This window comes from Chrysemys picta, chromosome 3 (genome assembly GCF_011386835.1).
Source record: "Chrysemys picta bellii isolate R12L10 chromosome 3, ASM1138683v2, whole genome shotgun sequence".
NCBI lineage: Eukaryota > Metazoa > Chordata > Testudines > Emydidae > Chrysemys > Chrysemys picta.
The window spans coordinates 112910477-112926663 of NC_088793.1; the positions used below are offsets into that span (position 1 = coordinate 112910477).

The 16187-nt window shown below is 41.2% G+C and overlaps 1 protein-coding gene across 2 annotated transcripts in view; it reads left to right on the top strand.

Annotated features, from left to right (window-relative positions):
- Positions 1-16187, top strand: part of UST (uronyl 2-sulfotransferase) — a 272126-nt gene that overhangs the window by 163929 nt on the left and 92010 nt on the right. For both annotated transcript variants that reach the window (XM_005280434.5, XM_005280433.5), the window contains exon 5: positions 9180-9333. In XM_005280434.5, coding sequence (XP_005280491.2) covers positions 9180-9333 — 154 coding nt within the window. The remainder of the gene's footprint in view (positions 1-9179; positions 9334-16187) is intronic.

A 16187-nucleotide genomic window follows, 5' to 3' on the forward strand; every position in this document is an offset into this window, starting at 1 on the left:
GAAGATGTGGAGCGGAAGGACCGCCGCTGCCGAATGCTCAGAGGCGGAGCACTGCCGCCTAGGGCGACAAAAACCCTGGTGCCACTCCTGCATTTAGGATTAAATTTTCTAGCCCTGGTCTCTACATTAGACATTTATTTTCTGTTTTGGGGAGGAAGTGTTAAACACTTAAGCTTGTATTTTAGTATGAGTAACATTTCAGAAAATTATAGTTTCTGCATTATAGGTAATTAGTGCAACCTTTCAATGAACAGTTGTGTCTGAAATGGCTGAGAATATGAAAGTTAAATTTTAACTGAGAGATTCCCTTAATTGAAGAGAAGTGCCTTTGATTGTTCTGTTCAAAACTGATTGAGATTTAGCTGATTTAAGATGCTTTGAAAGTTGCACTTTGCGCACAGAATGTAAGTTTATCACTTAATCAGTGATGTGTTTGAACCATCACACACCAATGTTGGGAAGGGAAGTAGTCTGTGCTGTGCATGTGTGTGCTGCTGATGTGACTGTGTACTGAATGCACACATCTACTAAGATGCAGAGTAAAGTGTGTGTTGAATGAACCAGGCTTTAGTGCATAATAAAGAGTGAGAGTATAACAGCCCTAATTCATTCACTGGTCACTTGCTTGGACAGTTCAGTTGCAGGAGCACTTGGATGCATACCTGGAGCAGTGTAGGGTATTCTAATATTGTATAGCTAATAGATTTAGATTTATGGATTTTTTTTTTCTTAAGACAACTTCTTCTTTAGGAAATGCCGTTAAAAACTATATTAAGATAAGTTAAGATTGCATGGTAAAACCCTTAAGTCAGGAAATGTCAAAGTTGAATGCACAAGCTTAAAACTATAGCTTTTATATATAGTCATTATACACATTGTGAGACATTTTCTATCACCTTGCAAGGTCAATCTTGTAGAGGGCTACAAGGTGCTACAGTCCCTCTTTCCCCCCTGCCCCCTTTGAACTCAACCTATTAGTGACCGTAACCATCGCTTAATGGAAGGCTCAGCACAACTACTGTGTGATCTTTGGCCTTTCGGTATTCTGGGACATTTTTGAAAAACACTGTGTGGAATAAGACAGTGTGAAGGGGGTTCCACTCACTACATGTGCCTCCTTGTGGCTGGGTCTGGGAATTAGCTTTTGCCCCATCTAGCACCCCCTTCCTTTGGTTGCTCAAGCTGTGGCCCCTCTGGCTGTGACCAAGGGTACTCTCTCTTTGTGACTCAGTCCTCTGGCCAGGTCAATATACAGTCTCCCCCCACTTCTGGGGTAATTAAGTTCTCTTGGACACACTGTCCATATGCTGTCTCAGGTAGTCTTCTGTTCCAATTCCAGGTCCTGTGCCACTTTCCCAGTGGCTAGAAGGGGATCCCAGGTCCACCTATTGGTCTGGTTCAAGCCCAGGGACCCTATGTCTAGCAACCTAGGTCTGCTTAGTCTCAGTCCCAGTTGTTGTTTCCCTCAACTCTTACTCCACCTCTATCTACTTGCCTATCTCTGGATTTACCTCCAGAGATTCAACTGCTCCCCAGGGCTACTTCACTCCTCTAGGCCTCTTGTAAGAGCAGAACCCCAAGACTTACAGGGGTAGAGTATCTCCTCCTTGTCCCTAGCCAATTCCCCCTTCTTTTAGGAAATGACTGGAGATCTCTTCCCTGCAACCCCTTTGTGCTCTTGCTTCCTGACTTTATATTCCTCTCCCAGTTGGGCTGATCTGTCATTAGGCCTTATCAATCCCTGGTTCTTCTCCAGCTACAGCATATAAAGTTAATTGGCTCCTTGTGGCCCACATTAACCCTTCTGTGGGGTGAACACCCTATCAGAGACAGCATAGAGCATTCTTTCACATTATTGTAACCTTGGTTTCCCAGTGCTATCATAAATGTGCTTCAAATAAGTCAAAAAATTATAACTTTAAACTATAAAGTTATAAGGACTCAAGTTATATTAGACTTTTAAGGATATTTTGTTGATTAAAGGGACATTGTTAACCTGAAATCTAGTCAGTTTCATAAAATGGATTAAAAGTTGTCAGGTGTCACTTCTGAACTACTACCATTTTTGTGTAGTTTTTACATCCACCTTGGTTTTTATTTTTAATTTCTTCCTCTCCTCTTCTACTGTGTGACCCATGCAAACAGGAAAAAAGGATTGACTATGGCAGGGAAGCAATGAAACTGGTTATACATAGAGTGATGTAAGATGCACAAAGCAAGCAGACTAGAGAAATATATTCTTCTCTAATCTTTCATTTCTAATTGCCTTAGACATAACAGTAGAAGGGAAATATATATAGCCCAAGGTCCAGTGTGCTTCAACAGCAGCCCTATGAACTACAAGTTGTGGGCTACAAACTCTGGCATCTTGGGAGAACTTCCTGGTTCCTGCCAGGATGTACCTTTGCCCTCCACAGCAGGAGGTCTCAGCACTGGCTGAGCTGGGAGTGCATCGCAGGCAAGCAGAGAGGAGGCTGCTGGACTGTAATCCTGTTCTATGTTCTTTACAGGTAGGACCAAAAAGGTCTTAAAGAGCACCCCGAGAGGAGTTTAAATGACATACAGCGGAACATGGGCTTGTTTGTTTTGGGGTTTAGTTATTGTGGGAGTTAGAACATATTTGTAAGGTGGGTTGTGTTGTACAATGTACTCTCTGCTCTCCCAGGAGGAGGTCTCAGCACTGACTGAGCTGGGAGCATGTCGCTGCTGGACTGTAATCCTGTTCTATGTTCTTTACAGAATAAAGCCTTGTTCCTGGTGGTTGGTCTGAGTGGGTCTGGTCTGAGGTGAACACCCACTGACACACACCACAGAGCACATAAGGGCCTCAGGCTCAGTTTCCCAACGTTGTGTAAAATGTCACATAGCAGGCTTCCCCTATCTTGAACAACCTCATACTGGGCCAGTGAACAGGAAAGGGGGTTACATATATATTTAGATGGAAGTGTGATTTGTTGTTAAGTTGATCTTGTCCTCGTCAAATGAGTCTCAGATAAGCAGTCAGTTCACAGGTTTGCAGCACTTGCATGAGTTCCATGGAGAGCTGGCTAGTCACATGGTACTGGCTCCTTTCTGTCTTGCCATCTACTAAAATGCATGAAGACAACTAAAAACACACAAGCTCCTATTCTACTTAAGCATTGGCTTGCCACAGAGATGTTATGCAGTCACAAATGGGAGGGGGTGGTAGTGTCTAGAAGACAATAGTAGTTCATTTAATTTAATATTTGCTAAACTATTATGGTTTCCTCAGCACTATACAAGGCACAGATGAAATCCTGTTCTTTGCCTATGGCAGATACAGTCTAAGGGCTTGTCTACATAGTGCATTAGTACACACTAAGTTGGGTGTACGTTCTAGTGCTCACTAGCATGTTGCACACCAACTGATCCATGTGGACCCTGCTGGCACACCCTGTAGTGACAGTCAAAAAAGCAAACAGAATGTTGGGAATCATTAGGAAAGGGATAGATAATAAGACAGAAAATATCATTGCCTCTATTATAAATCCATGGTATGCCCACATCTTGAATACTGCATGCTGATCTGGTTGCCCATCTCAAAAAAAGTTTATATTGGAAAAGGTATAGAAAAGAGCAACAAAAATCATTACGGGTATGGAACAGCTTCCATATGAGGACCGATTAAAAAAATTGGGACTTTTCAGCTTGGAAGAGAGACGACTAAGGGGGAATATGATAGAGGTCTATAAAATCATGACTGGTGTGGAGAAAGTAAATAAGGAATTGTTAACACTCCTTCTCATAACACAAGAACTAGGGGGTCACCAAGTGAAATTAATGGGCAGCAGGTTTAAAACAAACAAAAGGAAGTATTTCTTCACACAATGCACAGTCAGCCTGTGGAACTCCTTGCCAGAGGATGTTGTGAAGGCCAAGACTGTAACAGAGTTAAAAAAAGAACAGGTAAGTTCATGGAGGACAGCCAAGATGGGATGGTGTCCCTAGCCTCTGTTTGCCAGATGCTGGGAATGGGCGACAGAGGATGGATCACTTAATGATTACCTGTTCTGTTTATTCCCTCTGGTGCACCTGGCATTTGCCACTGTCTGAAGACAAGATATACATGGACCATTGGTCTGACCCAGTAGGGCCATTCTTATGAAAGGTCTGTGGTGCATGTTATAATGTAGTCCCATTTCAAACTGTACTACATCACTGCGCACTTTGGACCTTTTAGTGCTCACCAACTGGGTCCACCTGGTCCAATGAGTGTGCAACATGCTAGTGTGCACTAGAACTTGCATCCCAGCTGGTACACCCTGCCGCACCATGAAGACAAGTGCTAAGAGGGAGGATGACTTCCAATGCTTTTTAATGTGATCTGCTTCCTGTTTGGTAGACTAGGCAATTTACAGAGGAATCACTATTTTACAATGATATTTTCCAAAGTTGTAACTCCAGAAAATGGTATTTCTGGCATTGATAACAGCTCCAGAAATTTTAATTAATGAGTGTAGTGTTGCCAACTCTTGCAATTTTATTGTAAGCCTTGCACTATTTGATGTGATTTTGATTTTTCTTAAAGCCCCAACTTATGAAGCCTTGTGTTTGGGGTGAGAACCTCAGCTTTCATAAAAAAAAAAAAAAAAAAAAAATCCCGAGCCCTTATAGTTGCAGAGAAAAGCCTGAAAATGTGATCCAAGTGTAGCCTAAATGCTCAAAACCTACAAAGCAAATAAAAAGTACCCAATTTAAAAAAAAAAAAAAAAAAAAAAAAAAAACATACTCCTGATGTTGGTGAGCCTGACTTGTGATTTTGAATATGTGGGTCGGCAGAACTGTGGGGGAGAAACACTAGTCTGAGGATTGTGTTAAATAAATTACTGATTACAGCTCCTCTTCTTTGGGAAGGTCCTCATGAGCCTGCTCACCTCTGGTATTTTGGATAGAAAACAGGTTTACTTTGCCAGAAATGGCTATTGATACTCGACACTGCTATACCCTCCTATTTCTGTAACTCAGACTTCCCCTTCAGAAGATTCATTTTGATATAATTTAGTTTTAGAAAAATTGAAGCACTCACCTGTTGTCGTCATCATCATTTGAGTTAACAGTGTCTTTGTGCAGTCCTCTTGTGAAGCCCTGCTCCATGTCTGGTAACGTGAAATAGCTCAGCGGTCCCATGATAATGCTACAATTTAATTAAATGTGCAATGTTTCCGGACAATTGTGCTATTAGCATTGTTGATTCTTGGTCACACAAAGCTATAAAAAAGAGGTTGTCATCTCTTTTTAAGGGGAGTTGTGTGCCAATGTAGATTGGTAATGTGTGACTGTCAGAATATAACTACATTACAATATAACTAACTTTAGCTTTAAATGTATTAGTTTATGTACAGGAACTTTTTAAGTTAAAAGATTAAGATGTAGCAAAAGTTCTTGTATGGTCGTGAGGCTGGCAAACTTGTTTCCCTCAAGAAAGTCAGTTTGCCTGAAGAGATGAGTAAACCTGATTCTTTCTGTGTATATTTTAGCTACTGGGCTGGCATACAAAAACTGCCTGAAATGCAATGGCTAATTCCCCCGAGTATTTAACGTCACCTAGAAACAAATGCAATTAAAGTATATAACACCTGAGAAAACCTCTCTACCTTATTGGTAAAGGAGCTATCCTCCATTTAAAAACCAACCAAATCAACCACCCGTGTTGCATTTGTAATTCTTTCATTCCTGTTGTAATTTATATGTGATCTGCTAGCAGATTTCAGCAGAGCTTTCATTCAAATAAATAGAATTTGGAACACATTGGAGATTCCCTTTCCAAAGAAAACTTGCAGCACTTGGCATATCGTTCAACCTTCTAAATTAATTTTAAAACTTTATTAACTACTTTTTTTTTCTGAGAACAAGTAGATGTACTATTGATGAGTATAAGTATCATAGATATTTTATGGCTATTGATGCCCCAAAATCCAATGGTTATTTTGATGACTATTCATAAGTCATAGCTGTAACACAACAGTTGAAACTATGCTATAATATGCAATTAAATCTAAAATAACTGGGGTAGCACCAGTTACTGCCAGTGATACTATATACCACATTAATCAGTTAGGATTAGAAGTTAAGTAGAGGGGCAGAACCCCAGCTCCATTGACTTTAGAGGACAATTGACACCAGCTGAGGCACTGCCCCAGGTTGTTGTAAAGTTATTGCAGCTGAGCCCTGCAATGTAGTTAGAATGATCAGGTGCCTTGCATATTTATAGTCCAATCCTAACAGCATGGAGGGAAATGGCAAAACTCTACTCACTCAATCTGAGGAGGGTATGGCTCAGTATTACTGTTTGTGGTGTGCTTCTCAATACATGTACTTTATGTATGAATAATTTGATATATATATAATCAGAGCAAAACAATTCAGGGTGTATGAGTACAGCTGAGGAGTATTGTTCATATGACTGTTTATATTAGCAAAAGGTCCTCACACTGAAAACTTAAATAGGAATATAGGCCTGGAAGAGACTTCCTGGGTCGTTGAATCCGCCACCTGGTATTATAGACAACCCTGTCATATAATCCTGTTCAATAATTTAATGTATCAAGCCCCATTTTAAAACTAGTCAGGTTGCTTGCCTCCAGTACTCCTATTTGGAGGCTGTTCCAGAACCTCAGTCTTCTGATGGTTAGAAACCACCTGATTTCCCGTTTACATTTCTCCAGTTTATGCCCATTTGTTCTTGTGACAGCATTGTCTTTCAGTTTAAATAGCTCTTCTCCCTCCGCGGTGTTTACCCCCCGGTGTATTTATCCAGAGCCAACCATAGCCCCTCTCAGCCTTTGTTCTGCTAGCCTAACAAGCGAGTCACTTTTAGACTCCTCTCCTACAATAGGCTATCCATTTTCCTGGTGAGTCTAGTAGTTCTCTGCACTTGTCCTAGTTTGAATTAATCTTCCCTGAAGAATATTTACTTTGATTTTATTGATGTTTATGATATATATATATATATCATATATCATATATATCATATATATATTGAGTTTACTTTGCTGATCTTTGTTGCTGCTGTTAATAGCCTGAAGATCTTGTTTCCTGGAAGCATTAGGATCTATTGTGCCAGGCAGCCGTTGCTTACCATGGATGTTTGTATTCTGGAGCTGAACAGTTTAGATAATCGTGTAAACGCAGCTTATAATATTTCAGACTCCAAACTGCTGTTAGAAAAAATGCATATCAGTACAAATGCCAAAACAGACTTAATTTTGAAAGAGGTCCACACTCATAAAGTGTTCTAATCAGGAAGTAAGTAACATCCTGGTTTCTAAATCTAGAAGTTCAGTTTTTTTATGTTGTCTCTGCAATTACAAATTATGGCACAGAAGCTGCAAAAGCTGGTCTCCGATATCAATCCAACTGCTCACATGCATAAAGTTAGTTGTGTATAAGCACTTGCAGACTTCACTCACTGGTCTGTGGGCACATACAGAAGAAGGTGGTGCAGACTTTACTCAATTCACTGGGAGGTCTTGGAATAAATATCAAGTACACATTGCTGTACACATTTTTATTTTTTTACTAAAATTCACATTTTAAAAACGTTTTGCCGGTTCTGTATTTATAAAACGTTCTAACATTTCATTCTCATGTCTTCATTTAGAAAATTAAGAGGAACTTAAAGATTAGTTTTATTTCCCTCCTGCTAAATGACAATTGCAATTTTCTTTCCTCTGATCAATTCTCCCCCCCCTCCCCCCCCCCCCCCCACACACACACACTCTGAAACTTTGGGTCCCAGTTCAGAAAAGTATCCTTATTCACAAATTCATGCTAAGCATGTGCTTATGTTCTATCAAACTCAATGGCACTTAAGCACCAGCTTAAGTGCTTTCATGAATCAACATGTCCTTTTGTAATTTTTAAATACTAAAACATTCCTCCCTATCCTTAGTTCAGGCAAGTTCCTGGTTGGGCCCACCCTAGGAATACCTCTCTCCCAACAGGCTCTACTCCAATTTTGCTGACTTGAGGCTTTTGTGGCCTGCAATGTCCCCTTTTCACTTCAGATATTTTGGCTGAAGGAGGAACACAAGCAACTTTCCTTCTCTCAGTATTGGGTTGGTGAGGTAAGCCTGTTCTGCTGAAGATGATTTCTTGAATTGAGAAATATGATTACTTTTTCCAGCACACTAAAAACAAAAGATAGGGTAGAGAGCCAGCTGTTCTACCTTCCCCACCACATGAAATTAGGAGTGAGGGGAGATTGTAAGCCATTGCCTCAACCCTTGGGAGATAACAAAAGAGAGATTCAGCATCTATTGTGAGGGTGTTCTCTGTCTGGAGAGGAAGTTCTGGTTTATGGCTTCATCTGCAAGATCTGGGGGCTTGGGTTGCACTTTGCTTTTGTTTTAATGATGGTCCCAACTTTCTCTACCCCTTTTCCTTAAACCTCTATGTACTGGTGATTCATATATTAAGTTCTTTGAGGCAGGGGTTGTCTCTTCCTTGATAGATAGATATAGATATCTCATCATGCAAAGTTAAGGTGCTAAATAAATACTTAATAATAGCCATTAATGAAAATAAGGGGAAAGATTTGTATCAGCCACAGCATATAAAAACAAGGCATTCCACCCAGCTCTGTGAAGCATGATTTTAGCTCTTTCACTTTTTCCAAATGAATGCTGCTGCAACAAGATTGAGCATTGCAAGCTGGCAGCTGTCATCTCTCAGGTCATGGTCTTTATTTTAAAGATGAAGGTGATTGCAGGACTACCTTGTAGAACTCCATGGGTTGCATTTTGCTTCCATTGTGGCCACCCCTGCCTTGTCATGATTTCCCAGATGGGAAATTAGTACACGGGAATAGGAATCCAGAGAACCAGATTTAACTGCAGAAAGTACTTGAACTGAAAAATTCAAGGAGAGTTCCCAAGTAGAATAATAGTTGACATAGTTGTTCTTCATAGTAGGGAGATTTTCTCCGGCTGAAATGTGTGCATCTTAATACAATACTGTAGTTACCTTCCAGCTTAAAGGGGCCTGATGCACTCTTAGAAGGAGCTGAGGCACTCTTACTATTGATAAGGGCCTTCATACAACTTCTAATCTTCCAGCAGCTTTAAACTTGCATAGAGAACAATTTTAAAGCATTTGATTATGAGATCTGAATGTATGTCTGCAAACATCTAATGAGATCTACACATTTCCCCCACCAGGTTTGGAGGAGAACAGCCAGTGTACATCAATATTATTAGGGATCCTGTCAACCGATTTTTATCCAACTATTTTTTCCGTCGATTTGGAGACTGGAGAGGGGAGCAGAATCATATGATCCGCACCCCAAGTATGAGGCAAGAAGAAAGATATCTAGTAAGTTCTTTTAAATTAAAGGCTGTTAACAAAATACTTATTTGTTCACCATCCAGATACGTAATTATAAAAATTGAAACCAGATGCTTGGAAAGTTGGAGAATGAGTCTTTAGTCTCCCTTCAGTCATTCCCGGTGTTGGGCTTCATGTTAAGTTGTATGGTCTTGATTTTAATCAGACTGTATAGTGCATATGCTGCCTGGGTCAGAAATATAATTATATATTTGTCATGTTAGAGACACAAGGTGGGTGAGTTAATATCTTTTATTGGACCAACTTCTTTTGGTGAGAAACAAGTTTTTGAGTTTAAACAGAGCCCTTCTGCATACATCAATGGAAGATATCGAATTTGTCAAGATAACTGAGCCAACTGCCATTGAAGTTAATCTGAGGCTTTCCACTTACTTAATTAACATTGGATTAGGCCCTCTATTTGTCATGCTGGGTATTTAAATAGCTTTTGAGACTGAGACCGAGACTGAGACCAAGAATGTCCATCGTGCAGTTTCAGAGTGTGGCCAACTCTCAATGGTGACCACACTGACACTTTTTTTTCCTAAAATACTTAATTAACTTTAGGAAAAACAATTAAATGTGCACAGATACACATCCAAATCATTGTAATTTATATTTGTAGGGGTTTTTGGCAGACTCAATAATAAAAATATGGGAAGCAGCGGGGACGATGGGGATGGGTGATAAGTCCAATTGTCACATTGCCAAAGCCAGGGCCTGGTGTCTGTTGCCATGTGGCAAGGGCCAGGGCTCAGTGCCTGCGGCCAGAGCCCAAAGCAGGGGACAGGAACTGCATGGCCAGAGCCAGGGATCAGAGCCTGCTGCTGCGCAGCCAGAGCCGTGGGTCAGCGCCCGGGGACCAGTGCCTGCCACCGCATGGCCAGAACCCGGAGCTGGGTGCCAGAGCCCAGGGTTGCGTGGCTCGAGCCAGGAGCCAGCACTTGCTGCTGCCTGACTGGAGCCAGCACTAACTGCTGTGTGGCCAGAGGTTGGCACCCAGGGCCAGCTCCTGCCACCGCGTGGCCAGAGCTCGGGAACAGAGCTGTGGGTTGGCACCTGCTGCTATGCAGCTGGGGCAGGGTATCAGCGCCAGGGGTGGAGCTACACTGCTGGAGCTGCGGGTCGGTGCCTGCCACTGCGCTGCCAGAGCTTGGGACTGGAGCCAGGGGACAGTGCCTGCTGCCACACAGCTGGAACCGGAGGCCGAAGCCCCGCAGCTGGAGGCCAGGGCCATGTGGCCAGAGCTGGGGGTTCAGTACCCACTGCCCCACGGTTGGAGCCCGGGGCTGCACTGCCAGGCTCCTGAAGTCCCGCTGCTGGAGCCTGCTGCTGAAACCCCCTCCCCCGAAGATGGGTCAAGAATTCACCTTGCTCCTGCAGCATTGTGCCCCACCTCTCTCCAGAAGCCGTGCAGGGCACTGCACATCCAGGAGCAACAAAGAGGGAATGGGAGGGTCTGATGCTTTGCCCCCCCTAAAATTTCATGTTCTTCCTGTAGACTCAACCAGCTGCAAGTGAGGTCTTTCAGAGACGACTGATCTGATTCTAATTCTTGTTTTTCTTTGCTCAGCTTTCTTTGGTGACAAAAATGCTACTAGTGGTTGATCTTCTGTTTTGTGGAATATATCTGTGCTAATTTTTTGTTTTGTTTTGTTTTTTACTTTGATACTGTGTGTGCTCAGCAACTTGAGAATAATACAGACTGCCTGAGGTGACGTGTTGCACACCCATCTCCAATGTGTAGTATACACATAATTTCCCAGCAAAGACAAAAATATGAGGTTACATCCTGACCCCATCGCAGTCAGTGGTGAAACCTCCCATTGGCTGCATTGGTGCCAGCTTTCACCCATTATTACCTAACAAATTGGGTGTCATTAGGTATAAATATAAACCAGTATATTAAAGAAAGGGTTATGAAAGCTAGAAATGACATTTTGTAATGAAATGTTCATTTGAAAATACTCTGCTTACAAGTTTCAGAAATAAGCTTTAGCCTACTCCAGCACCATGTAAGGTTGCTGCTTATTGCCACATGGATCAGTTCCAGTTTCTCAATATTTAATTTTTTCCAGAGCTGTGATTGTCCTCACCAGCTGAAGTACCACAGTGCTTACTTCAAAGTTTAGAGACACCCAAGGAAAAGGATCCCAAGGGCACATTTGTGATAGGACCGCTTGCTGCCTTATTATGTGACCTTATAGAAAATGATACAAAATCAAAATAGATGAGGGTCTAGAGAACTACAAGAGAGAAAAATGGTATAGAATCATAGAACTGTTGCAGGGGGTTGGACAAGAAATCATCTAGTCTAGCCCCTGCACTATGGCAGGACCAAATAAACCTAGACCATCCCTGACAGGTGTTTATCTAACCTGTTCAGAAAAACCTCCAATGATCAGGGTTCCACTTGGAAGCATGTTCCAGAGCTTAACTACCCTAATAGTTAAGTTTTCCCAAATATCCAATGTAAATCTCCCTAGCTGCAGATTAAGCCGATTTACTTCTTGTCCTACCTTCGGTGGACATGGAGAACAAGGGATCACAGTTCTCTTTATAGCAACCCTCAACATATTTGACGACTGTTATCAGGTTTCCCCTCAGTCGTCTTTTCTCAAGACTAAACATGCCCAGGTTTTTTTAACCTTTCCTCATAGGTCAGGTTTTCTAAAGTGTTTTATCATTTGTTTGCTCTCCTCTGGACTCTCTCCAATTTGTGCACATCTTTCCTAAAGTCTGGTACCCAGTACTCCAGCTGAGGCTGGACACAGTACTCCAGCTGAGGCCTACCCAGCTGTGTAGAGCAGGATAACTACCTCCCGTTTCTTACATCTGGCACTACTGTTAATACACCCTAGAATGGATGTTGTGAAGGCAAATATTATAACTGGGTTCAAAAAAGATTTAGATAAGTTCATGGAGGATAGCTCCATCCAGGGCTATTAGTCAAGATGGTCAGGGGCACACCCCCATGTTCTGGGTGTCCCTAAACTTCCAGCTGCCAGAAGCTGGCACTTGATGACAGAGGATGGATTACTCGATAATTTACCTCGTTCTTTTCATCCCCCCTGAAGCATCTGGCACTGGCCACTGTCGGAAGACAGGACAATTGCTCTGACCCAATATGGCCATTCTTATGTTTGTATGAATGATATTAGCCTTTTTTCACAACTGCATCATGTTGACTCGTTCAGTTTGTGATCCACTATAACCCACACATCCTTTTCAGCAGTTCTACCACCTAGCCAGTTATTTTCTGTTTTGTAGTTGTGGATTTGATTTTTTTCCTTCCTAAGTGAAGTAGTTTGCACTTGACTTTGTTGAATTCAGACCAATTCTTCAATTTGTCAAGGTGGTTTTGAATTCTAATCCTGTCCTCCAAAGTGCTTGCAACCCCTCCCAGCTTGGTATCATCTGCAGATTTTATAAGCATCCTCTCCACTCCATTATCCAAGTCAATAATGAAAATGTTGAATAGTGCTGGACCCAGGACTGACCCCTGTGGGACCTCACTATATAGCCACTTCTAAAACCACTGATAACTACTCTTACAGTCTTTTAAACAGTTGTGCACCCAATTTATAGTAATTTCATCTAGACTACATTTCCCCCATTTGCTTATGAAAATGTAATGCGGGACTATGTCAAACGCCTTACTAAAATCAAGTTATAGCTGCACGTCTATTGCTTCCCTCCTATCTATGAGGCCAGTATCTTAAAGGAAAAAAAAGTAAGTTTTTTGGAGGGGCAAGGAAGTAGATGAGGTACAAGATGTGTTCTGTACCCTTTTTCATACCACAACTCTGAATTCCTTCTGCACAGCACAATTCACAAACATTTGTTTCAATAACCATCCTAGATGAGGTCAGTTTTACCTAAACAAGGCTATGTTTTTGCATATAGCTGAGCTGTGGGTTTTTTGTGTTTTGTTGTTCTGGCTCTGTTACTCTTATCATATGACTGCTTGGAGTACTTGCATGAGTTACACTAAGCATTTAAAATATTATCACATCTACTATATAATTAAAAACTCATTTGAAAGTGTTGAAAGTGTTTCTGCATTTACTAAATGTCTGGGGATATTAAGAGACCTCTGAGTCATCTTGGGTCATTGTTGACATTCTCATGCTTGCACTTGGAAGGCAGACTAACAGTTTTTCATTATGTGTGCAACGTGTGTGTGGTTGCGTTCCGTGGTGTGTATAGGACAGAACAGTTGGGAAAGTATATTGATACTAGAGTCATCATGCCTTCCCTTTAGGAAAAAATAGGAGGTTACTGGTACACATTGTACTTTATCCTGCAAGGTGCTGACTACCCTCTCCTGTCATTTAAGTGAGAGGTATGGTGATTGGCACCTTTATGCTTAAAAATTGGTGAGCATTTTATAAGGCTTCATGCAATTTAATCCATTCTTTAAGACTTATGATTCACCAAATACATAAAGTTTCAATATATTTACTTCCAACAGGCACTGTTACAGGATTGGAACTTCATAACCGTGTATAATTCCTTAGTATCCCTCTTGCTTTAAATGTTAATGGCAGAATGGAAAAACATGACCATCTTTGTACTCTGGCAAGTTTACACACTCTCTCTCTCTCCATACATACTTGCATGGACACAGAAGTTACAGGCACAAGAAAAAAATTTTATAGTAACAGAAGGCCAGTAAAATGTTGGTGTCAGTAGCCCATTGTCTTGCTCAAAGAGCATTTTGTTCTTTTAGAGACATTGTCAGCAACTTTGTAAAAATTATTTTTTTTGTTTTAATTTTCACTGTTCCTAATGCTCTATTAGAAGCCTGGAAACAAACAATTTTCCCCTTTTGGATTCTGTCCTCCTCCTTTTGGCAAACTTTGATTGTCAGATGTCTTATTCAAAGAGGGTTGTTGTTCATGTCTGAGTAAAGTATAGGCCAGCTGCCAGTGAAAATCATTTTAACAAGTCAGTCGTTGAGAATGTTAAAGATTTTTGAAGATGTGTTGTCTAATCAAATTTCATAGTATGTAACTGCATCTTAACCCTTTCCTTTGTAGTGCAAAGAGGTGTATACTTATATTTTAACTGAGATTATGGGTTTTATGCTTGATCTAGCTATGAAGAAAATAAATATATAATTTTTACCCCTGGACATACAGCATTGCGGCCTTTTAGCATACTGCTGATCCTTGGGCAGGTTTCTGCCTTCAACCCTCCACATTTACTTCCTAAAGATTTTCTTTGGATGAAAACTAGCCAAATAGTGTGTGTGAGGGAGGCCGCCTTTTTTTAGGGGAAGTGCAGGTTTCAGAGGGTCATCTTAGTTTTGGGTAACCCCTCATAAAGCTCTTTAAACGCAATGCTTTGCGTTATAAGTGAGCTGCTCCTCGTGTAGTGGTGGTGTTGGTCATTGTGCTACACATAAACAACTTGGGATGGATTGTGCCAAACCATGTGCTGATGGGCAAAAGGAGGACATGAGTGAGGAGGACAGAAAAAGATTTCCCTGTTCCCCTTCCCTTATGCCCTGCTGGTTGGGCAGAAGGGAGTAGAGGGCTGTGGTCCCAAGCTCATCCCTCCCTACCCCCTTTTTTTGGACCATGTGAAATCTTGTATTCACATACTATATACGGTACAGGTAGCTGCTGCAAGGTGAGCTTCTCCACGCAGCTCAGCCAGTTCCTTGACCTAATCTGCAAAGACCACTGTCTCTGCTGAAGTGATGTATACAGTCAGTCATCTAAACAGTTCAGTCCTGGACTTCTCCAAGGTAAACAGTGTTGATGTTTTAGTGTGTCTGACAGTATATTGGAAAATGTCTGAAACCACCAATCCCTCTTCAATTAGGATTTCAAGCACATTCATTTGGGAACTGTCCCACCTTATGTTCCCATCAAATTAGAAGTTATTTTGGTCCCTTTGGACCAAAATCATTTGCCCAAATGTATTGATTCTGGAAGCATTCAGTCCAGCCTAACTAAATCAACTACGTCATTCACAGCACAGGTAAGGCAGCAGCTTTTAAAAGAAAACTCCATCCATGAATTTAGTTTAGGCCCCGGGTCTGAGAGATCAGAAGATAAGGACATCTCACAAAGAATATAAACTATATGTATTTGAAAACTTTTGATTACAGTTGTTCTTTCTAAACTTCCTGCTGGTCATGGCCAACTTTCAGAAACTGCTGGGATCATTTGGGATACGACGAGTGTGAGAGAGAAAATATAAAAGAGATGTAAGGATCTCTTTTAATACTGACTTAACAACCTTTGATCTAAGGGCCAAATACAGAAATTATGTGTGAAGTGGTGTAAGTTTTATGTGATTGGGCTTCAGGGAATCTAACTGGGGTCTGATTCTGAACTCATAGTAGTTATAAATAAATGTTAGTGTAACTTCATTGACTTCAACAGTTATTCCTGATTTATTCCCATGTAAAATCAGAAAAATCCTGAGTCCAAAGGCATAATTTGCATTCTAAGAGGCTAAAAGAGGGGGGTTTAGCCAGAAAAATAGAGCCAAGAAAGGATAATTTAAGATAATATCCTGGTACTTGATGGATCACTTGATGATTATCTGTTCTGTTTGTTCCCTCTGGGGCACCTGGTGTTGGCCACTGTCGGAAGACAGATACTGGGATAGGTGGACCTTTGGTCTGACCCAATATGGCCATTCTTATGTACTTATAAAGTTTCATTATAACTACCTGTTTGTGTACGCACACAAATTTCTGAAAACTTTGGAATGAAATCTTCCATACTCAGTCTCTACCCAAAGGGGAATATTTTCAAAATGTTAAGCAAAACCCTTCATCTTTTTCTTCTTTTAATTTAGTAGTTAAAATACATATTCCTTTC